Source organism: Apium graveolens, chromosome 10 (assembly GCF_009905375.1).
Source record: "Apium graveolens cultivar Ventura chromosome 10, ASM990537v1, whole genome shotgun sequence".
Classification (NCBI taxonomy): Eukaryota; Viridiplantae; Streptophyta; class Magnoliopsida; order Apiales; family Apiaceae; genus Apium; species Apium graveolens.
The window spans coordinates 208,673,592-208,696,903 of NC_133656.1; the positions used below are offsets into that span (position 1 = coordinate 208,673,592).

Genomic DNA, 23,312 nt, shown 5'->3' on the forward strand with positions numbered 1-23,312 from the left:
TTTTACTACGAAATAACTTTTGCGGGTTTTAAGCTTTACCCAATTTTGCACATGCAATCCTATTACTATATAATTTCTCTTATTAAGTTGTATTTTCTCATGGCACGGGGTACGATTTTACAAAATTTTAAACACAGTTGTATAGAAATATGGTAAAGAAAACAGTTATAAAGATTTCCAGGGTCCACAATAGGAAACAAGATATATGATTGATTCAACAACCAAAGGTACACAGATAAAAGGTTTGATTTCATTAAGGTACAATAATATATCAGGGTTAAACAGAGGAAAAACTGGAAAACATCCCCCTATCTACCCCTAAATTCTAACAACTACTACAAAGTTTCGAAGTACAATACAACAAATGAAAAAGGGATCCCGGCATCTGACCAAGTATCCCAAGCCTACTGGTGCTGAAAGAAAACAACAACAATTACAGGCTCCACCAAATGTCCCGCCTGATCAACACTATCACAGTTCTAAATGACAGTTCTATGATGCAATAAACAATATCTTTTCACAATTACTTTTAGGGCATTCTACTGAAACTCTCTAGGTGGCAGATTTCGATCTTTGGGCTAGGGAAGGTTTATGAAAGCATAGTTGGGCTTTCAAGAATCAAGGTTCAAGATAAGGCGAAAGCCGATATTCATCACAAATCATCAACATGATCTCAAGGATCTTTCAAATGGAAAGCGAGAATCTATTCATCTTTGTAAATCAATTATATGATTGACAACAATATCGGAATAAGAATCAGGGTTCTCAAAGTTGTACAATAACACAATCAACTCATTATAAATCATTATAAACCATTTCATTTTCAAAGAATCGATTTGCTAAAGCAATGTATTTAATATCTTTATAAAATGATAGGGAACCCTTGATTGGACTACTTCAACTTTCAGTTCATAATAATAATACGGGTGATCAGCCCGTATCGACCTCCATCTGGTCGTTAAGGTACCTATGACATAATTTCAGCCTTAAATTGGACTAGCCCCGCTAGTCTCTTATATGACTGGACTAGTCCCACTAGTCTCTTACGTCTAAATCCAATCCATCAGGTATTCATTTGGAAAACCTTGTGTTGGAAAATAAAGGTTTTACTAAATTCATTTTATCTTTACCAAGAATATGAAATCATTCGGACTCTTTCAAGTCGAAAATCATTCTTAAGATCAATTTTAGGGATTCAAAGAGATCAACAGAATCAAGACAATCAAATACCAATGTTATGGTCAAGATCAATTGACAATAAGGATCGTAAGTTAAGGAATCAAATCAATCTTAGAAATCATTACGGAACAAGGTATATAAAGGAAATATATAGGTTGTTCAAAACAATACGCAAGGGTTTTCACAAGGGTTCTTACAAGATTATCAATAATTCAAAGTAACCAAGGAATCAATAGGAAATAAGGGTATGAATCAACAGGTTTACAGTAAGGGTTTAAACAATAATCAGATCAAGTCATTTACAAGAATACTTTCAGGGTATTTCAAGGTTTAAATAACAGGTATGGTGCAAGAATCAACATCAGGGTTCAAGAATCAGTAACAGGTTATCACATGATTATAAAAGATCAATACTCTACCATGGCATCATTAATATCCTTTCAATACAAACATATACAAGTAGGCAGAGTTACTTGCCTGAATTCGCTTTCCTATTTCACAAGGGTTGAACTACTGCCACCTAGTACACCTTTCCTTTTCCTAGCCTGAATTACCTCACGCTCCGAATCTACAATCCAAAAATCAACACCCTAATTAGATTCTCATTCGACGTTCCCGTAACACTTAACAATTTCCCTTTATCGCAATACCCTAAGAGTACTTATACTCGATCATATACACAAAGCACGCTTATACCATAACTCGTATACTTTAACCAAATAGTCGTCGAATCACATATTGTGACGCAATTACGACACATAACATATAATCCTTGTATCCAAACTCTATTATAATAACAATTCTACAGTCTTATATCAAGACGACTCAATCCTTCCTTTTATATTATTTAATTCAAACCAAAATAAACAAATAAACCACATAATTCTTAGAAATCTCACATGCATTCACTTAGTGAAATCCTAGAGTAAAATTAACCTCTTTTACTCCCTTAATCATTTGGCCCTTATAACCAAACATAATCAAGTACACTCAGATATAATCAAACATCATCAAACACAATTAATCCTCATTTAATAACATGCAAGTACAAGAATCACTTACACAATCAAGTATCATCCTTTTTAATCCAAAAGCCGAATCATAATCACAATCAAAACCAAAATCAAAACCCTCTTTTAATTATCAAAAATTCGAACCTAAAATCAACACAAACACCATCCAAAATTGACATGCAACCAAGTAATCATTTCAATTATCACTAGTAGCACATAATCCCACAAAAATCAACTTAATCCTTTTCCAATCATAAGACCCATTCGGGTTTTTCAAAAAAAATACACGTGCATAAATAAATTTTGACATGCACGGCTTTAAATTACAATTTCAACTCACTTTGACCTTTAACCTAACTATTCAACTCATTTTCTTTATAAATCAAACTAAACTCACTTGATTATACTAAAACCTTACATGTATACCATGAAATTTCCTTAGAAACAAAGATTTATATTCCATATCAAATTTAACACTAAAACAAATAAGCAACTCATCATTCCAAATCAAAAACCCTTTTAACATCAAAATTCGAACTATCATCAAACAAAACCAAAGAAAATATCACATGCATTCATCATTTTAGATCTTTAAACCACATCTCAAACTAATTTTTAAAAACAAACAACAACAAACCATTTACATAAAAAAATCATCTTAATCTCTTAAAAAAAGTAAGAACCTTTCGAGTTTTAAAAGAAACATCACATGCAATACTTAAAATGACTTTTTTTGAATAGGTAGAGCTCAGGCACGCATCATAGCTCACCACCGGTTCACCGGTGGCGGTGGTTTCACGGTGGTGCCCCCATTCAGGGGTTTCCATCCACAAAACCTCTGATTTTACTATAGAACAACAACAAGTATCACATGCATCAATCATTCATCACAAATCAAGAAAATCAAAGTCGAAACTTGCAAGAGAACTTCGAACCAAGGTTCTCGGCTCAACATCACACCCGAACACACACACGCATGCAAATACCTACACACACATGCACAAGACTTAAAGCCTATATATAGATTAAGAATGAAGTTTTATGGAAGAATCCATAGAAATTGAGTGAGGAAGAGAGGTGTACCGAAAGGAAAAGAGAGAGAGAGAGACTTCGAGAGTGAGTGAGAGGGGAAGAAGAGAGATATGAGAGAAAGTGAGAGAAGAAAGAGAGTAGAGCCGGGTAAAAGAAAATGAAAGAGGAGGGGAGGGAGTATATATATTGATTTGGTGAGGATAAGATAGTCCTTTCACCATTCCTTTTTGATTTCCTTTTTCTCTTTTCCTTTTATTCTCACTTTAAAAATGAATATAAATAATGAATAACTCTCTCAGAAAAGATGGGATTGTAGAGAATAATAATATAAAAATCTCGAAATTAGCTTTTCAACCATATTAAAATAATTTTTGAGCATACGACTGATTTATTACGGGTTTTACAACATTGCGCTCAAAATAAAATTATGACTCGACAAAATCATTGTAAAATACACTGATCATGAAATAAATCCATCTATCATTTTTATAAAGTCTCTAGGACTATTTTGAAGATAACAAAACAACTTTCACACGTTGAACATTCTCGGATAATTTTATAAAAACATTTAAAGGTCCAATAAACCTTAATTTAAATCAAATAAATCCCTTTAGGTCATTTAAAAATCAACATAGCACATAATCAAGCATATTTTCAAGCGGTAGCACGTATTCACATTTCACGACTCGTACTCGATCACAAAATTTCCCTTGTTATTATTATTATTATTATTATTATTATTATTCCCCTTTTCGCGTAACGGGTTGCGTTCTGCTTGACGGCCCGACGTTGAGCGTTTCCATTACGATTCACAATAAGTCATTTATACCAACTGACACGTCACTGAAATATATTACTTACTTAAACATTTCCATTCACATATCAACACATAGTTCACATTTAAATATTTTTAATCTCTTTTAAAACGGGTCCCATTTTTCCTGACGGCTCGACAACACAGCTTATCCCCTTAGCTGACTCATCAAACTGGAACACGTCATTTTACGGTCCCAGATATTAATATACCACAAAGACAATTAACCAACAAAATCATTTAACTCTTTATTTAATCACATAAATTATAATTACAGCACAAAATTATACTTTATTCATTTAATCACGTCGCGAAATTCCTAGTCGCTACATCGGGCATAAAAAACAACAACTTGAGAATTTATAAATCTACGGGCCGACCCCAAAGATAATATTAATTTTATACGAAGAAAGAAGGAAATACTCCAAATAAATTATTAATTTAAGACAGTTGCCACCGACCCACTATTTTAGTACTTCAATTTTTTTAAACATAGGTTATCTTTTAATTAATACGGTAATTAGAATTTTAAGTTTAAAACACATTCATAAATTAATGAAGGGCTTCTTTAAAAATATTCTAGTTGAAAAAGATTTTTGAAAAATACGATTTTTTTTTACGAATTGACGAGTCTCCGCAACTCGATGCAATGAAAAATAATATCAAATGGAGCCAAAACACTCGATATGTTATGCTTGATTTTGCTTATACCGTATTTTTGTAAATATTTTAAAAAATAATAAAATTATAAAAATATTGCAATTTTTGATAATTTATCATTAATTTAATAATAAAAAATGAAGAAGAATAAATGAAATAAAATTTGTAGCTCAAACTAAAATAGAACGGGCAAAGAACAGTTTACAGGCAGGGCTTGTCCCCTGGGAAGTCGTAATGGACATTGGACCAGAACAGCTTAAAAAGAATACGAATATTATTATTATATTTACATCTTAAAATTAAATTAAATATAAATAAATACTAATTTCATAGTATCTCGTAATAATTCATTCTTTCAATTCCTTTCATTCGGTCTTTCTACGCGGCCGCCGGAGAAATCACCCCAATGGCATCTCGAATCGTTAAACGTGTTCTTCAAAACCGCGTCGGTACAATCTTCTCAGGCGCCGGCGCGTTGCCTTCAATCACCCGATCTTTCTGTTCTTCTTCTTCTTCCTCCGATCTCATCACCGCTACTCTTTTTCCCGGCGACGGTATCGGCCCCGAAATCGCCGAGTCCGTTAAACAGGTTCGCTTTCTCCCGATTCAAACATGTTTACTTATACATCTCTTTCAATTTTACTACTCCTTTATTGATATTATTAGTTAGGTTAGGGTTATGCATTCACACCGCTCAGTTTTACTTTATTTCTGTTTACGTTGCCTTTTATTTTGTCGTCTTTTCATTTATGTTTAATCTTTATTTTTTGTGTTTTTTTTGTCTGGTTGTATGTATTCTTTATAGCGTCACGTACTTTAATCTACTTAGTTACTAACAAGTATATGTAATGTATTCAATTCAGAATCTGACAACCGTTTATGTTGCCGTGTGCAAAATTCGTCTAGGAATTTTCGTGTATATGTTAACTGAAAATTAATTTTCGGTCCATAACTATTTTGAAATGCTTTTTTTGAAATTAAATCCAAAGATAGCTGGAGCACTCATATTCATATGCTGAATTGGTTCAGTTCTACTTAAATGTATATGTGTATATATGTTTGTGCTCTTGAAATGTCTTGTTTTTTTGTGTCTATGTTAGTTACTGGAATGGAATGGAAACTGGATTATATAATTGACATTGGTTGGACATGGTTCTGTTTATTTTTAAGTGATTCCAGTTGTGAGTCAATGCCGTTTATACGGTTTTGAATTCTTGGAAACTATTTAGAGATGTTTTAGGAGATAGATTCTTTTAGGATGTGTACAAGAGGCATGTGCATTTTATTTTCTTGCTGCATACTTTAGATTGGATGATATTGTTTAGAATGTTGTTGTTTCTCACTGTTTGATCTTTAATAGGTATTTAGGACTGCGGAGGTGCCAATTCAATGGGAAGAGCACTTTGTGGGGACAGAAGTGGATCCTAGGACTCAGAGTTTTCTGACATGGGAAAGTCTAGAATCAGTTAGAAGGAATAAGATCGGACTGAAAGGACCGATGGCTACTCCCATCGGGAAAGGGCATCGTTCTTTGAACCTTACACTGAGGAAAGAGCTAAACCTCTACGCCAATGTTAGGCCTTGTTACAGTCTCCCTGGCTACAAGACTCGTTATGATAATGTAGATCTCGTCACCATACGTGAAAACACTGAAGGAGAGTACAGTGGTCTCGAACATCAGGCTAGTATATCATAATCTTTTTCTTCTCTTTTTCACTTTTTATTTAGTGACTTCCATCCTTGTAAACACATCGACAAAGCAATAATATGCAGGATTTTAATTTTGACCGCAGAAGAATATACGTCTGCATAACCTTCACCATAAGATACAATCTCTTATGCTGCCAAACAAACTCACTAGTCACTATCCAACACTTGGTATCCAGTTACTACTGATTCTTGCGGCAACACCTTAATAACCTTGGAGTATATTTCAGGACCATGAATGCACAAAAAGTAACATAGACAGTCTAACCAAGTTAATGAGATACGACGAAATGAAAATAAGTAAAAGAAAAACTTCTCTAGGCTCTTCATTTTAAAGCCCACCTACCAAATTGACAAATCTTCGATCTGCCAATTTACTCCACGGAATTTGGTTCACTTCCTGCCCAATTTCAATTAGTGTTCAACACAAAATATCTGGTAGGGAAAAAATTAGCTGAAAAAATATAGTGCGTTGTAACAGATTGTTAATATTATTATCTGTACTTGATTCTAGGTCGTCAGGGGTGTAGTAGAAAGTATCAAGATTATTACTCGTCAGGCAAGTTTGAGGGTGGCTGAATATGCTTTTCACTATGCCAAGGCTCACGGGAGAGAGAGAGTATCCGCAATACACAAAGCAAACATCATGCAGAAAACTGATGGCCTTTTTCTCCAGGTTCTGTACAGCTGTTAACACAAGTATATAATTTTTTTGTATAGGTTTCAATTCTCACCGGCTATGCACTTCTATTTTCAGTGTTGTAGGGAGGTTGCCGAGAAGTATCCTGATATAAAATACGAGGAAGTCGTTATTGACAATTGCTGTATGATGGTACAAAATATATTTATGATCTTATGCATGTTGGTGCACCGAGTCATTATGTGGTGTTACCTCTGTGGTTTTATGTTTCTATTTTTTTTTGCGAATTAAACACTCTCACCCACTTGCCTTGTCTTTGACAAGGTTTGAACCCTCGATATCCTGGGTTGCGAGGGAGATACCGCAACACCGAAAAGTGTTAGCGCAGTATTTTACCGTGTAAAAAATGAATTGTTTTGAAAGTAAAAAACTAACATAACAGTCATTCCCATGCATATTCAGCTAGTCAAGAATCCAGCTCTTTTTGATGTCCTGGTGATGCCTAACCTTTATGGAGATATAATAAGTGACCTTTGTGCCGGTCTTATTGGAGGCTTGGGACTAACACCAAGGTATATGTCTCCTGTTATAATTATACCCCCCCCCCCCTCTCTTTTATTTGTATGATGTAAATTGGTCTAACATTATATGGCTGTCCAGCTGCAACATTGGCGAGGGCGGTATTGCTCTTGCGGAGGCTGTGCATGGTTCTGCGCCTGATATTGCTGGGAAGGTTAGCCTTTAAAATAATTATATGATCTAAAAGCTATTATTAACTGATGAACACACCTCCCTTGGTCAATGATATCTTTTAATTATTTCCGTGTTGGAGTACAGTAGATAGGTTATGTTTATAATAGTAATCAGTCAATAATGGTGCTCTCTACTTTCTTTCCTTCCAAATGAAGCCAAGGATTTTCACATTAGACTTTCATATGCGAAGAGCTCATGACCTATTTAATTTCAACTTTTACTTCATCTAAATCTGGTACTATTAGCATCTCCTCTAGCAAAAAAACCCCAGTAATATTAGTTTTATGTGAAAACACGAATGCTTTTCACTGCTACCAGCATAAGTGAGCTATGTAATTGTATGTGCGGCTCCCCCTTGTGGCGGGGGTGGTCTGAAGAAGTGAAGTTTCACTTTTTTGTGTTAGTCAATGACATATGAGCCAAGTAGCTTTGGGTTTTCTTGTTCTCCAACCAACTTGAATCGCATCATGGTTTCAACTTAGGTCTATTTCTTGTGGTATAAGAATTATAATGTGTTTTTCTAAGAGGTGGTGCAAATGGCTCTTGTGTTGTCTGGCTTATGCTGCTTACTCTGCCCCCTTTTTTAAGAAAGACATTGATAGAGGAGCAGTTATATTCACTCTGTTTTCTTCAAATGCACAATTCGATTTTTTTTGAACCTGTTGTCGACTAAATTTTCATTTGCTTTACTAATTTTGGCTATAGCTTATTAGATATTTCTGCTTTTCTAATGTTTTCATGTAGAACAAGGCAAATCCTACTGCACTGCTTTTGAGTTCTGTTTCGATGCTGCGCCATCTTGACCTTCATGATAAAGCTGATCGGATTCAAAATGCTATTCTCGACACAATTGCTGAAGGGAAGTACCGAACTGCTGACCTTGGTGGCTCTTCATCGACGACCGATTTCACAAAAGCAATATGTGATCATCTTTAAATGTTGGAGTCTGCAAATAGTTTAATTTTTTGCTAAAGGGGCTGCCAAGAATTGGTACTTTGTGATTCATTTTTTTGTAGATGTATTCTCTACGTTTATAGTTTCTACGGGAATAAGACACATCATTATGAGTGTTTACAACAAGTTTCATCTTCATTTCAAGTAGACTTACTTGTCACATGTGATGAAAAGTTATCTGATATCATTCGACTTCCCAACCTTCTCCAACTTGTGGAAAAACTGTCTTATACCTTGAAAATAATGCTCTGTACATCATGCATGAATAAAATGTAGTCCATGATGTATGGGCATAACTTATTCAGACGATCAGTTTTTTAGTTTTTTCTTCTTTCGTCCTTGGAACAGGAAGCTTTGAGAACGTTCTCTCTATATCTTTTCCTTCTATGTTTCATATTGTTTGTTTGTACAGGGGGAGGGAATTTGAGGAATCGTGCTCATCTTAGTCCATCTTTTACATGTGCTGGTGATACGAAGCATGTCCAGTTAAAATATAGTGGAATATAATATTTAACTAATATTGTGTAAAAGCTGCTTTTAAGTATGCTCCTTTCTCTTCCAGGCTCAGTCATTGATCCTGTTTCTTTCGGTCTTAAAAACAAGTCTCGATCCTGTTTGCCTTATTCTGAAAATATAGAAGTTACATTTTCATTCAGTGGTCTCTTAGTATCCGTTTGGGAAATTTTAAAATAAGTAACTTATAACTTAAATTGAAAAAATGACTTATAAGTGATAAGCGGACAAATATTTATAACTTAAATGTCATAATTTATTACTTAAATGAACTTAAATAAATAATTTTTAAATATGATTTATCTTAATTCATAAATTTAAGATTTGATTAACATTTAGAAATATTTATTTTAAAGCTCAAACTAATTAAAAAGTGAAAATTCAAAATAAGTTTGAGAAAAAAAATGTCGTAACTAACATTTAACTTATCAACTTATAAATTGTAAATTCGACTTATAAGTTGGTTTGACAAACAATTCTCGATAATTACTTACAAATTATAAGTTACTATGTAAGAGGATGGCCAAACAGGCTCACAATTTCTCAGGTAAAATACACGTTTGCCGAAAGACGGTCTTCCATAGACTTGCCTAAAAATTGGTACATTTCAAATAAGAAACCAAACGAGAAAAACGTTTAATTTAGTACAACATATCACATGGATCGGATCATTCTTTAATCAGATCATTATTTTGAATGGGTTAAGCCTTTTTATTACTTATTTTATAATTTTTATACATTTTTGAACATTATAATATTTGTTTTATTATTCAGCGTTGGGCAAGGACCACTTGTTCCCTCTATATAAGATGTAACTTGTAAGATGATAATTAAGTAGACGGAAGAGCAGAAAGAAAGAAAACGTGCTGCATCAAAATGCACAACAAATCAAACACAAGTTCTATTGCTCCTGATAATGAACCCTACTCAAAATATATCTATAATAAACCCTACTCATAAAATTTATCTGCAATATAGAATTAACAGCAGCTCACAAGGCGACCTATTCTGCGAGTAACATTAGCAAAAATTGGCACGAGATTCATGCTTTCTATACCTTGTAAACTCAAACTAACCGCTATTAGTTCGCTATGAGAATGAAGACAAAAAGCCCACAGGATAAGACCACAATAAGGTGCACATTAGATATGTACATTGCAAAAACCTCATGGTTTTAGAAGCCTGGAAAAAAGAAATTGCTAGAATCTAGTTGCTGCGGCAGCTCAGGCAGCTCAGCTGTTGATCCCTCTGCTCTCTGATTAAATATATCCAGTAATGATCCAGATTGTACAGGAGTTGAATGTTGATTACCAAGCAACAGTGAGTTTGGTATTAGGTTTGGGTAGGTCGGAAGATTGGAAATAGGTATACATGACGGTCTACTATATCTAAGGTGGGGAGCAGGGGCATTGTTGCGGAATTGATTTCGAGCATATAAACCAGACTGCATGGCCGGATTTTCTTGCAAATCAGTTACATGACCTGCTGAAGACATTAGAATCCGAGGCATGTTCCTAGTCCCACAATGAACTGGTGATGGAAGGATCACTGCCTCCGCTGATGGGGTCACAGGTGGTAGACTATTCATTCGCGGATCAATCCAAGATTGTTGAGTTCTTGGAATTGTAATTTCTGCAGCAGGGTGAAAATTCGGTGTCTGATTCACCATATTACCTAATTGGGGCACGTAGCTGGAAATCATGTGCGGATCCTTGAAAGACTGATCGTGAACTGCTGGCACTGGGGTAGTCACTGACACAAGCTGACCTGTTTTATCCAATAAATAGCACACGGTGTCAGTATGTCTGCAATATGCTATTTAGTATACAAATTGCATGTAGGAGTGTACACAATACAAACTGACATACGAAAATGAAGATGACTAGTGCATGCCATGTCTTTTAATAACTTTAGTATGATATGAGGTTTGTGCGGAGGTGTGAAACATTCTCTGCCGAAAAATTCCATTTAAAGAGATATTCATTACCGCTTTGAGGATAAGAGACCATGGAGTTCACTAGAATGAAAGGAAAGGGGGAAGGCCACAGCTTATAACAAGCCCATGAAATCCCATACTCGTTCCAGTCCCAGAATAACCAAATTCTAGCCTGAATACTTTAATGGATATGTGATGTCTACACTAACCAAGTTTGTTCCATGTTTAATAATTAATCTTCTCATTATGATTTATATTGCCTAAAATACCTAGACATCACCCCCTACGTAGCACATATACCTTCCTTTGGTGGTACTAGCGACGAATATTGGTTGCCAGGATTCATCTGTTGAAACGTCTTGGCCAATATCTCGGTTCTGCAAAGCTTTGCATAGCGTGTTTTCAGATCATGCATGTGCCTCTTCGAAGTTAACTCAGCTTGCTGAAACAGCAAATTATATTTATTATCTAACTCAGCTTTCTCTTTGTCGCGGTCGGAAATGAGTCTCATTTTCTGCAACAAAAATATAACAGTATTTAAAAACTGATACATTTTTTATTTGAAGGTTAACAGCTGATTCCCAATGAACAAAACTGAAAACATGAAATGTTTATGAACAAACCATATCTTCGTGTATCTTTTTAGCTTGCTCAATACACTGTTTTCCCCTTTCCAGTTCCATCTGAAGTGGTGTGCATTGAAGTGCCTCAGATGTCATGGGGTGTTGTGGATTATTGTTACAGTATTCAAAAATGATTTCTGTGGACATTTGTGGAGGCAAAGTTGGGGCAGGAAGCACATCTGAAGGTAGCTTTGACAACTCTACAATTGGCTGTCCTCGAACTTCGAGAGGTGGATTTGGGGAGCAATGTTGCTGCAACAGCATAAACAATATCAGTTATTGGGATTGAAATGACCTGGAATTTTAATTTTCACAGACCAACAGTTTCCATTTTGTAATAGGGATATGATTACAGTAGTTAAAACTCCTGAAAGTTCATATAATATATGGGGCGTAGGCTGTGGCAGCACTCCGCAGTTGAGGATATATAGTATACTCAAGACCATTGAAACCTTTTTAGAAACAGAATCTGAATTTACATATGGTGTGGAAATTCATCTCAAAAAAATTATTTCTTCCAAACATATTAAAGCCTTGTGGCCCTTGCAGTAGTAGTTCCATTTGTTCGATGGTGGCTTTCAACCCATACCTGTATCTATTACCACAACATAAAGTCATTAAGTACCATCAACTGAAAAAGATTACTGCTTGCCTGGTGTAACGGATGTGAACTTGATTGATATGAAAAAGGGCTACTTGCATGATTTACATCATGCATCTCAGGATCTCCTAGGGCCACTTCATCTCCTCTGAGCTTTCTCGAAAAACTATTAGACCCACGTTGTGTGGATGAAGACTTACTTGCATGATTGACAGCACGCATACGCCTTGTTGAACGTGGAGATCTTTTGAAAGTGTTGCCCAGTATATGCTTTAACATTCCTGCAGAAACAAGAAGCTTTCATGAAAATACTGAGATAGTAATTAGGAACTCTGGTGCTTATATAACGAGGTGCACTAATGTGAAGACTACTTTAATGAAAATAAGGTAATGGTGAAACATAATGATACCTGCCAATTGGGTTTTCTTATTTGGAGCAAGTACCTTCCTGTTATTCTTCAACCTTATATTTAAATCTATCCGGTTTTCTGTACCTGTCAATTGGGTTTTCTTATTTGGAGCAGGTACCTTCCTGTTATTCTTCAACCTTGTATTTAAATCTTTCCAGTTTTCTGTACCTGTCAACTGGGTTTTCTTATTTGGAGCAGGTACCTTCCTGTTAATCTTCAACCTTGTATTTAAATCTATCCTTTTTACTGTTTTACTAATTTCCCTGCCACATTTTGTTTCGGAAGAAATTACTTGAGTTTCAAATTCTTCTGGCAAGTCCAAAGAATATTTGACCTTTTTCCTTTTTCTCGGTGACTGCTCAGGTAGAAACTTCCACTTGTGCTCCCTTCCTTCAAGAAGGTTTGACCAAAGGACATGTGGTGGTTCTTCATCCATCACTTGCTTTATCACAGTATAGTTTTGCATCGCCACAAATTCCTTTTCCCCAAACAACATAGTATTACTTTTATATGCTCCTTCAATCTGCTGTACATATGAAATGATTGAACATTCAACTGTATCAGAATGCTCAATTTTCTGGGGTAATATGGCCAACAACTCATGTAAGACATCGTCCAACAGAGACTGTTGAGATTCATCATTCAACAGTGGAAAAGGCAAATCACAGTTATGGAAGATATTAAGCTTATTGAATAGGTAGTAGGCACACCAAGTTAGCAGGCCATGACAAGTACTTCGGCCCATATTCATAACATTGCTATCAAGTGTCACCCCTTGTTTCGCCAAAACAAGTATTTGTTCTTCCACAGTAAAAGATGTATACAAGCGCAAGACTTTGATTTGATCAAACTTTGAATTAATAGTGATCTTTTCCAGGGCTCGCAAGTCACTTCTTGGGTTCCAGTCACTGCCAAATAGAACAACCGTGTCCAGAGATGAAAATTTGATGCGTGAACTACATGCACGGCTTTCGATCAAACAGACAAACTTACTATCTTCCATGTTGATAATATTAGGTCCAGACTTCTTTAATCGAATTATATCTCTATCAATTCTTGTATAAGACTCTTGGCCAAATTTTTGATGAACAAAGTCAGACAAAATATCTCCAACCGAAAAAATTTGTCCAGAACCTCCAAGAGACTGTAATACAAAAAACACAAGGAGAAATATATAAGAAAAATGAAAAAGCAACTTCAAATCTCATCCTCATGTGCACTTGCTTCCACAAAGGCAATCCCTTAACCTCTTGTTAGTTGTTACCATGACAAGAGCCTATAATTGATTTATATATAAAAAAACAGATACCTGATACATGACAAGTACTTTAAGTGAACGCTTCTTAGCCTCAGTAAGGATTTTTTCAAGAAGTTGTAGCTTGCCACTGATTTTTACACCGATGTTCAAATGGTCGAATTCAGAATCAGGAAGACTAGCTGCAAGAAAACTTTGCACAGAATGATCAACCAGAGAAGGGTGGTCGCAGCACTGAAAGAAAACACATACACAATGAAGAAGGCAGCATATCTCTTATTATATAGCAAATAATAACACTTCAAATGGAGCACTTCATACAAAAAAATCAGAAGCCACAATAAGAATGTTATAATAGGAAACTGCTGACAAACCTTTCTGGTAGAAGTGAGAAGCTCACGAAGAGAATGAACAGAATCATTTTTGGTATTTGAACAAAGTATCACGGTGTTAGAAAGAAGTGCCTCACAGTACTGCTCAATTTGCACATTAGAAAGATGAACAGGAACCCAGTATTCAGCAAACTTGGACATGCCATACTTGCACTCGAAGGTAACAAAAGGTGCTAATCTTTCTTTTAAATCACAAAATTCAAGATTTGGCTCAGTTTGTCGTGCAGGTTGGTCAAATTCTGGATCAAGCAAGGAAAGCATAGCTTGGTAGTTGAACCTTCTATCCTGAAACATTCAACGCATTCATAAATTATTTTAAGGTAATATGAAATTAAAGCTAGATAAGCCATTATGCATGCCTCTATTTCATGACTGGCAGTGAACAGCCTCATATTAACAGCTAGCATCTTAAGTTGTGTCAAGCAATCCGAAACACTGCGTCGTTGGCACTCGTCTATTATTATGGCTTCCCACTTTATGGCTTCCAAGACCTCCAGATCCTGTAAAATATTGAAAGACAATCTTAAGTTTCTAGTTCTGAATGCTTTATTACCAAGCAGTCACTAAATTGCATGACCAGTGGGAATGTAGCATGCTGTTTGAATCAACTGCATGTCTGCACCAATCACGTAATTCATGATGGCAGGTCTCAAAGTATAATCAAGTTTTATGGCAAGTACAAAATGATTCCTAATAGAAAATACAAGATGAGAAGTACTTATTTCTATAAATAAAGCACAAGTAAAATGATAAACTGGTTGTAAAAGTACCTCAGCAAAAACTTGAGGAAGTGTTATAAGAACTTGGAACATTATACAACCACGTTCATTGTAAAATTCCAAGGTCTTGATAGTAGAACGAATGTCTTTATTCCCCATGTATACTACTATATTTTCACCTGATGCCCAACGAGAAAACTGTGCTTCCCACAATGGTAGATCACTTACTGTAGTTATAATAAGAAAAGGCTGCTTCTGACATCTCTGGATAGATAGTATGAATAAAACCACTTTCACGACTCTTTCCTGCAAATTATGATTGCTTAACTGATCAGTTCAGTATTATTGATGGATGAATGAAACCACTTTTAAATTCAAATAACTAGAATAACATGTAAGCAAAGCACATATAGAGTGCACAGTAATTTGAAGCGAATAGTGTAAATAGACAGCCACGAATTATAAACAAGTCAAATCTGATTAAGGTCAACCCCTTTATCTCAAAAGTGCGGTACAAGTGACGAACACTTTCTGCTCATGAACACTTAAGCAATGCTGCTTGAAAGTAGTGCGTCTTTTCAAAACAAAGCACAAACTCAGAGCATACGGTACATGGGCTTTGGTCAAGTAAGTTCTGAAGAATATGGTACAGCCTTCACCTCCAGGAGGTTTAGAACAAAATATGGGCAGAGACAAATAGGGAAATGGTTTTAAAAATCATCTTTAAGTTAAGTTTAGAGCAAGAACAAATTAGGGCCGTTTAATTCCAATTATTAAAACACACCTGAGTAACAGTTTATATTATAAATGCTAATTGCTACATATATACATATATAAGTGACAGTATAAGTTACAGAACTACTTATTTCCAGAAATCAACAGCAACTTGTATTTGGATAGGAACTTTAAAGTCTTACTTCATATATGCACAAACTTTAAGACCAAGAGAAGAGAGCACAAGAAGAAAACAACAATATATGAAAGCAAGAAACCTGATTGTCAATGATAAGACAGTGCTGTCCTCTGTGCCAAGATTCACGAAGTTTGTTGACGTAAGTAAGATTGAAGTCACATATATCAGGTGAACCCTGAAGTGGTAACTTTGACAGTTCAGTGAAGGTGCTTTGTCTTCCCTGCAGCTTTAAATTGAATAAATAGATAACATTAACAAAGTTTTCATAATAAGTTTTTACCAAATAAATGCTAGAGGGACAGCAAAACATATATTCTCTAGCATAACAAATATAATACAAGAGATGTTTTATTTAGAGCCTCTCTCAATCAAATGAATCCTGTAAATCGGAAACTTCCGTACATTTATCAAAATCATTCTTATATTCAAATTTACACGGTACCTCGGATCTGCGAAATACTAATGTTGCTTCCATAAGCATATGCACACACCCAGACACCTATAACTAGATAATGGCTTATCACGCTTTGAAACAAACAATTCTAAGCAACACTATTAATAATTTTCAAAATCACCTCAGTTTCTTCGGGAGAATGCAAGACTCTGTCAGAGTTCTTATGACGAATCTCAAAACTATTTATGAGCTTCATAGCCCCAGGAGTCCTCATAAATGAAGTATTCTCCAATTCCCACGAAGCTTGATTGTAACTAAGACCTTTCCATTTCACAAGCCACTCATAGTGGCAATCTGAAACATTACTGTAATTTTCTGGCAGTAAAATCAATCTTCTATCGAGCAAACGATCTGGTACAGTCCACTCTATATTATTCTTTCTGATCTGAAATAAGATACAATCATCAGGGCGTACAGAAATATAATCTATAAATAATACAGATTTTAAAGTAATAACATACTCAACCTGGTTTTTTTTCTTAAATTTTGTGAAAAAAACTGGAGCTTCAGATTTTAGTTGTGCCTCTGACATCCAACGGTTGTGGACGTGTGCAAGAGCTTTATACTTCACCAAATATTCTTTCTGCCTCTGCGTATCTGAGAACACATTGCCGAATTGCTATCTGCATTAGAATTTCGTAACAAGAAATACAGCACAAGGAAAAAGTAAAGCAAATTACTGAAATTGCAAGACACGCACATCCCCGTTACCTTTATTATTTTTTAAAACCTCTCTAACATCCCAGATAGATTCTATTCCTTCAGACACAGAATGCAGACCAAATTTAATTTTTCGATCTGTACACCACGCACAGTGCCAAACTCCGGGAGGGACATACGATAAAGGAGGATTGACGCAGGAAAGGTGGAATCTTCTTTTGCAACCTTGTCCACTGCAGTCCCTGATAATAGAAGGTTAATGGAAGATCATTGTCTAATATATAAAATGTAATCTTAAATATAAAGGTTTATGGACAGGCTACTCCACCATGCAAACCTACATATATGCAGACACATTTATGCACCTTATACCAATGAAAGATGGACAGGGGAAAGGCAACCGGTGATACTCTTTTTGAAAAAAAGATTTTAAAGAAGCAGGTTATCCTTAGAACAGAGGTCGGAGAGTAAGAAAAGCATATAATAAGGATCATTCAAGATAGGAAATTAAAAGTACAGATAATGATACAGATGTGTACGGAATAATGTCCAAAAGCACTGAGCTAATTAAAGGATTATAAAATAACTTACAGAAGCGTCCCACCATTCATGCAAGTTGCACATTTATGGTACTGACTTTTGATATCCATAAATAGTTTAGACTTGGTGCAACACGGAAGCTCTGCCCTAGCTCCTATGTCATCCTGCAGAAAGAAAAAAAAAAGGCACAAGAATAATGTGCAATCTTAAATTGCCTAGTCTTAAAATTTAATATAAAAAGATAACAATTAAATAACAAATACCAGTAAAAAATGTACTAAATAAGAGTAAGAAAGAAGAGGGGACTTAGCAAAAAAGAAGAAGAAATAAGATGGGGTCAACTGTCAAGAATATATAGCCATTATAACTGATAAAAATAAACTAGAAACTGAGAACAACATTTAGAAGGATAATACAGCTAAATAATACTACTCAAATAACCAACAGAAAATTGGATGCATCTGGGTAAAATTCAAATGTTCAGTTTTGCAAGTGTTAAAACAAAACAAGTTGATGTAAGATTATTAAAATGCAAAAGATAAACAAACATATAAAAGAAACACAACATACATCCTGATTATTTTCACCATTCTGCAAGTAAGAATTTTGAATACTTGAATCCACCCTGCAAAAGAAAAGTAAATTTTATATCAGAAGTGAACAGGAACTTATCGGGGGGAAAAAGATACAAGGGGACAGGAGAATGATTATAACTATAAGACAAGAGGTTTTGTGATATGTGTACCCAGGATTACCGAGGGATGATCATTCACTGGGGAAGAAAATACACTAAATATAAACGGGTCCAATGACATCTATAATATGGATTCCAGTCCATTTGTACAGGTTATTGTAAGGGTTTATAGTCATTTTGTTTAAAGTATTTGTGATGATATTATAGTGACCCTGTTAGAGTATCATGAGTTGACAAGATTAATGAACAATTAAATCATGTAATATAGATGTATTTTGCATTATATTTATCCTATGTATAACTGATCTTGAGAACATTGCAAGGCCATGCTTTCTTTCCCTCGAGGGATTTACCATGGATCATGCTAATTTTACTGGTTCCAAATTGCCATACAAAAAAGTGGGTGATATTCCCACCACAGTCCTCACACATAACCACAAGCTATAGATACTCACAAGTATAATTTAGCCTGTGATATGTTTTGATCGTTTGATGTATTGCATTTAGGGTACTAAGTTTAAGGTAACAATCTATGAAAAAAGATAGGTTACTGTCTGCTAGCACAAACTTACTATCAACGAATAAAAAAATTCAATTGCAATTTTCTCCGACAAATTTTATACAAGGCACAGGCAATCATATTGTCAAAATTTCCAATGTCTTGTGAGACTTTCTCTTCTCAATAATACCGGTTTAGATAGTCAAAAAATAGAAACTCCATAAGCAGTTAGCATAAGAGGATGCAAGATGGAAATGTGTGCAGTCATATATTTCATCTTAAGATTAACTAAAAAAAATAGGCAAAGGTATTGACCTTAATTACCATTTCTACATTGTGCTAGGCTGATCTTACATTAGCAAGTCGAGAGACCAAAATTAAGCCAAGTAAATGGTTGTCAAATCAGAAATGCTTGTATCAGGTAGGCCAAGGATTACCTTTGTTTCTGAGAAGACGCACCGACTTCAACTGAAAGTTCCGCTACACTATCAGGCACTACAAGAGGATTATATATTTCAATAAAGATAAATTTAAAGATCTATTATTAGCAAAAGTAAAATTGAAGATTTCTCTTTAGATATTAAACAGAATATATCACTTAACTTCTTAAGAATCAAGGAGTGCCCAAGAAGTGGGAGTTGGCAAAAATCAAATACATTGAATAATATGTAATTACACTCTCCCCCAAAAATTTGTATATATATATATCACTTCTCCAGGGATGTATCCCTACTATTCATCACCCCAGTCGATCCTTTATACTGGGATTTTGAGTAGGGATGCACCAAAAGAATAGAAAACACCAGTTCATACAAGTGAACTGAAGGCAGACAAGTAAACCCAAAAATCCTTTTAACTTATTTTGCGACCACATGTTTAAGAAAAAGCAAAGTTCAATTTAGATTCTTTTCCCTGATGAGACAAGGACAAATACAATAACATTAAAAAGTTACGGAATTTTATTTTTCAGTCCATGCAAAAAATTTGAAACCAATATTTAGCAAAGAAAAAACAAGTAATGTCATGACAATTCCAGATAGACATACACAAGTTCTTGCACTTAAAATACAGGAGTACATACAAAATAATTATGAGTTACTGTAATAAATCTTTAAGAAGCTTTATAAAAATTTGTAGAAATCAGATGCTTGAAGAGACTCAATTTTAATAATTCTACCAGCGTCCAAACTGAAAAAAAAATGTATAGTTGCATCCTGAGTTATATTAAACACCATACATGACCATACAGAAAATGGCAAGGACAGAAATTCACCTGGTCGCGTAGTTTTTCTAGCCCTATGTTTGAACAAGGCTCTGAATGCATGGCCATCTAACTTCTTTTCCTTCTCCACCGTCATTTAATTACCCCTTGAGTTAGAAAATTTTCAACACGACTCTGATTGATCAGACGCCTGGAAATGTGAAAAAAGGTATACATTGTGCCTCAAAAACATAATGATATCACTATATCTCTCAATCTCAGTTCTTATTCAAAATTCTATAAGGTTTTGTAAATAAAATGATGACTATAAGTTATTAATTTAAGTAAAACAGTAAACCCTAAAGAAAGCACCTACAAAAAAGTTGACAAGACAATGCACATCGACACAGAACTGGTTATTTGTTATCTGTCTATACATGTGGGACAACATGTTGCAGATTTACATAAGATGACACCAACTGAGACATATAACTTCTGTCAATATTCCAAGCGATCAGATCCACTATAGCTTCCAAATTTTGGATACAGTCAAATATCTTTGTTTATGTCTTGTATAAAGGCACCACTCATTTTTCAGATATCCAACTATTTATTTCAAGTATGTACCCTGCTTTGTTACTTAGGCACTTTATCCAGTCAATTTATCTTTCCTGAATTCTCTACAGATTCTTTAGAGATAATCTGACCATGCAAAAATTCACATTTACCAAACTGAGTTAAGAACATTCAAATTATTTACCATCCTATTTATGGTATTTACAAGAATGTAGGAGCCTCTAACACAACTTAATACAAACCATGTGGGAACAGAGAACACCTCACCATCAATGTAACCTTTGTAAACCCGTGGTCAAAATTTAGGAAACAAAAAATTTAAAATACCGGAAAATCAAAATGGAAACACTGGTAGCAATCCTATAGTACCATTTAGTTGGAAGAAATGTATGGCACATAGACGAAATTAAAAAGTACTATCTTATTGACATTTGTTGATTAATTCCCCAATTTCAAACTAGAACTCGAGCACATTTTTACGAACAATGTTCATTCCTTATTCTACTTGTATCCTAATTAGCCACCTTTTCAAGTAACTATCTACACTCTCATTTTCTAAACTCTTTATGCACTAAACATCCTCTTCTACCTCCCTCCAATTATATTCACATTATTCAATCCATGGCCTACCATTTTACATTCCCTCCAACCAACCAAATAGGGCTCTTACTCTACTACAGCAGATGGGGAAGAATCGAACAACAAAATTACACTGGACAACATTAAGTAAAAAAAGACTAGCACCACGGGCTAAAATAGAACAATAGTATATATCATGGAGGTAAGATACTGCAATAACAGAGGAAGAAAAACATTTAAAAAATATATAGGGCGCAGAGAAGAGAAAAAAAACAGTGCACGAAGAAAACTGAGATTACCAAGTTTAGCATCCCATCCTTTTTCTCCAAAGGAAAAAAAAATAATACACAGCCCTTGAAATATATTAAAAAAAAACCTAAACAGGTAGGGTAAGAAAATTAGCAAACCTCAATAGACCAGACCATACTTACCCGGTGTATCCTGTAATAAGTAGTCCTTAGTATGATATTTACGGAGAGTGCAATAATACTAGTTAGTAATAGAAACCCGAGATACTTAGTATGATTTTTACCACCCGGCTCTTAGAAGAGGAACCCTGAGAGCGGAGCAAGTACTAATGGGTATGATTTTTCCAATCACCCTGCTCATACAAGAGGAACCCTAGTAAATACTATTGAGTATGATCTGTACCCATCACTCCCTCCTGTAGAATAGGAACCCTAGAGTGTAATGAGAAGTTGGTATGATTTTTAACTAACTCCTTAGTATGATTTTACCATTTTTTACATTCATCTACAACATAACAAAGAGAATATGCAAAATAGGACCCAACCTCTTCGTATAAGAGCAGATTCATTTCTCGCTAACTTTACGGGATGTCGAAAGTTAAGTAGCAGAAGAAATATGCAAAGAAAAGGGAGCAAAATCAAACATAAAAACACAAACTAACCTCAGATTACACCAAAACAGTTCCGAGAGAGAGGTTGATTGAAGCCTACAAAACAGGGGAGGAGTTACTAATTGGTAAAGTAAGAGTAATAGAGAGAGAAGTAAGGCACTAGGGCATATACATACAAATATTATACATACATACATACAGACAGACAGATACAGAGGGCTGAAATGACGGGGTGAAAGGTGGAGACTCATTAATTACCCTAATACCTTCCCCCTTACTTAAACTACTATATGTTCCCCTTTACTGCCTACGCTTTCAGCTCTGCCTTCCACTATTACTACTGTTTTAAGGAATATGGATCACAACATTTATTTATTTTATATTATTACTAGTGCCAAACGTTATGCAGAGGAGAGAGGGAGAGAATGACAAGTGTTTTGTTATATAGAGAGAGATGGGGGAGAGAGAGAGAGATTGTCGTTTGTGAGGGTGGAGAGAGAGAGAGGGTTAGGGTGTTTATGAAAATACGTACAGTTTGTCATTATTTGAAGAAATGGCGGTGATGGTGCTGGTCAGTTAAAGGACTGTCTGAATCTCACTACTAATACACAACTCTGAATGGAATTTTCATCACAATGTTATTACAGTATACACTATGGTTTATACTATTGTTGAGTGTTTATGGAATATTATGTTAGTGGTGTTTTTTACCTTTTTACTCTGCTTTCAATTTTGGTTTACCAAATACTCTCGTAACATACCAAAAAACAAAACAAAACATGAAGTGCTGTTTGACGCCAGTAATTGACATCGCCTCTTGGCTCATACTCAACACAGTGGTCAAATTTCAAATACTGAGAATATCAAGGGTTTATATGGTTACGGTGGAGTGTGGAATGTATGTGCAGTGAAAGTTTACACCTGCCTTTTCCATGTTTGTGGGGAATAGGAAGAGTCGACGTGAATTCAACATTTTAGGAATACAGTTAATAACAGTGCTGAATTATGCTCACCCTAAGGTTATTTATGTCTGCCTTTTATATTTTTTAGACTAAATTGTCCCTCACTTCTCTTTTGACGATGGGATATAAAAACTTTACTAAATTTTATGAAATTGAAATAAAAAACCTGGGTCA

At 35.0% G+C, this 23,312-nt stretch overlaps 2 protein-coding genes across 10 annotated transcripts; one reads left to right on the plus strand and one right to left on the minus strand.

The window, feature by feature from the left end:
* Positions 1 to 4,967: 4,967 nt before the first annotated feature.
* On the plus strand, positions 4,968 to 9,071 carry LOC141690156 (isocitrate dehydrogenase [NAD] catalytic subunit 5, mitochondrial-like). Its single transcript, XM_074494816.1, has 7 exons — positions 4,968 to 5,287; positions 6,059 to 6,379; positions 6,920 to 7,081; positions 7,163 to 7,237; positions 7,508 to 7,617; positions 7,706 to 7,778; positions 8,543 to 9,071. The coding sequence occupies exons 1-7, from the start codon at positions 5,105 to 5,107 to the stop codon at positions 8,732 to 8,734; spliced, it is 1,116 nt and encodes a 371-aa protein (XP_074350917.1). The 5' UTR covers positions 4,968 to 5,104; the 3' UTR covers positions 8,735 to 9,071.
* Positions 9,072 to 10,118: 1,047 nt separating this feature from the next.
* LOC141692578 (uncharacterized) lies at positions 10,119 to 22,793 on the minus strand. Of its 9 annotated transcripts, none has more exons than XM_074497464.1 (19): positions 22,709 to 22,793; positions 22,228 to 22,272; positions 20,235 to 20,373; positions 19,399 to 19,456; positions 18,339 to 18,393; positions 17,820 to 17,932; positions 17,280 to 17,470; positions 17,035 to 17,165; positions 16,690 to 16,953; positions 16,194 to 16,340; positions 15,253 to 15,507; positions 14,842 to 14,982; positions 14,465 to 14,767; positions 14,145 to 14,324; positions 12,836 to 13,979; positions 12,477 to 12,706; positions 11,825 to 12,076; positions 11,502 to 11,715; positions 10,119 to 11,032 (listed from the first exon to the last, which is right to left on the minus strand). In XM_074497464.1, the coding sequence occupies exons 3-19, from the start codon at positions 20,317 to 20,319 to the stop codon at positions 10,440 to 10,442; spliced, it is 4,356 nt and encodes a 1,451-aa protein (XP_074353565.1). In that variant the 5' UTR covers positions 20,320 to 20,373; positions 22,228 to 22,272; positions 22,709 to 22,793; the 3' UTR covers positions 10,119 to 10,439. The 9 variants fall into 9 exon arrangements, with proteins under 9 accessions (XP_074353565.1, XP_074353567.1, XP_074353566.1 ...); XM_074497466.1 differs by lacking the exon at positions 22,709 to 22,793 and adding an exon at positions 22,443 to 22,663; XM_074497465.1 differs by lacking the exon at positions 22,709 to 22,793 and adding an exon at positions 22,435 to 22,663.
* Positions 22,794 to 23,312: the final 519 nt, after the last annotated feature.

What these genes read in the sequence shown, in the direction of transcription:
- LOC141690156 (XM_074494816.1), top strand. Translation starts at nt 5,105, where the DNA reads ATGGCATCTCGAATCGTTAAACGTGTTCTTCAAAACCGCGTCGGTACA. An exon ending in GGCTTGGGACTAACACCAAG is followed by an intron (nt 7,618 to 7,705) that starts GTATATGTCTCC and finishes ATGGCTGTCCAG; the next exon opens with CTGCAACATTGGCGAGGGCG. An exon ending in CGCCTGATATTGCTGGGAAG is followed by an intron (nt 7,779 to 8,542) that starts GTTAGCCTTTAA and finishes GTTTTCATGTAG; the next exon opens with AACAAGGCAAATCCTACTGC.
- LOC141692578 (XM_074497464.1), bottom strand. Translation starts at nt 20,319, where the DNA reads ATGACGGTGGAGAAGGAAAAGAAGTTAGATGGCCATGCATTCAGAGCC. An exon ending in ATGAATGGTGGGACGCTTCT is followed by an intron (nt 17,471 to 17,819) that starts GTAAGTTATTTT and finishes TTCTATTATCAG; the next exon opens with GGACTGCAGTGGACAAGGTT. An exon ending in ATTCTCCCGAAGAAACTGAG is followed by an intron (nt 16,341 to 16,689) that starts GTGATTTTGAAA and finishes TTCAATTTAAAG; the next exon opens with CTGCAGGGAAGACAAAGCAC.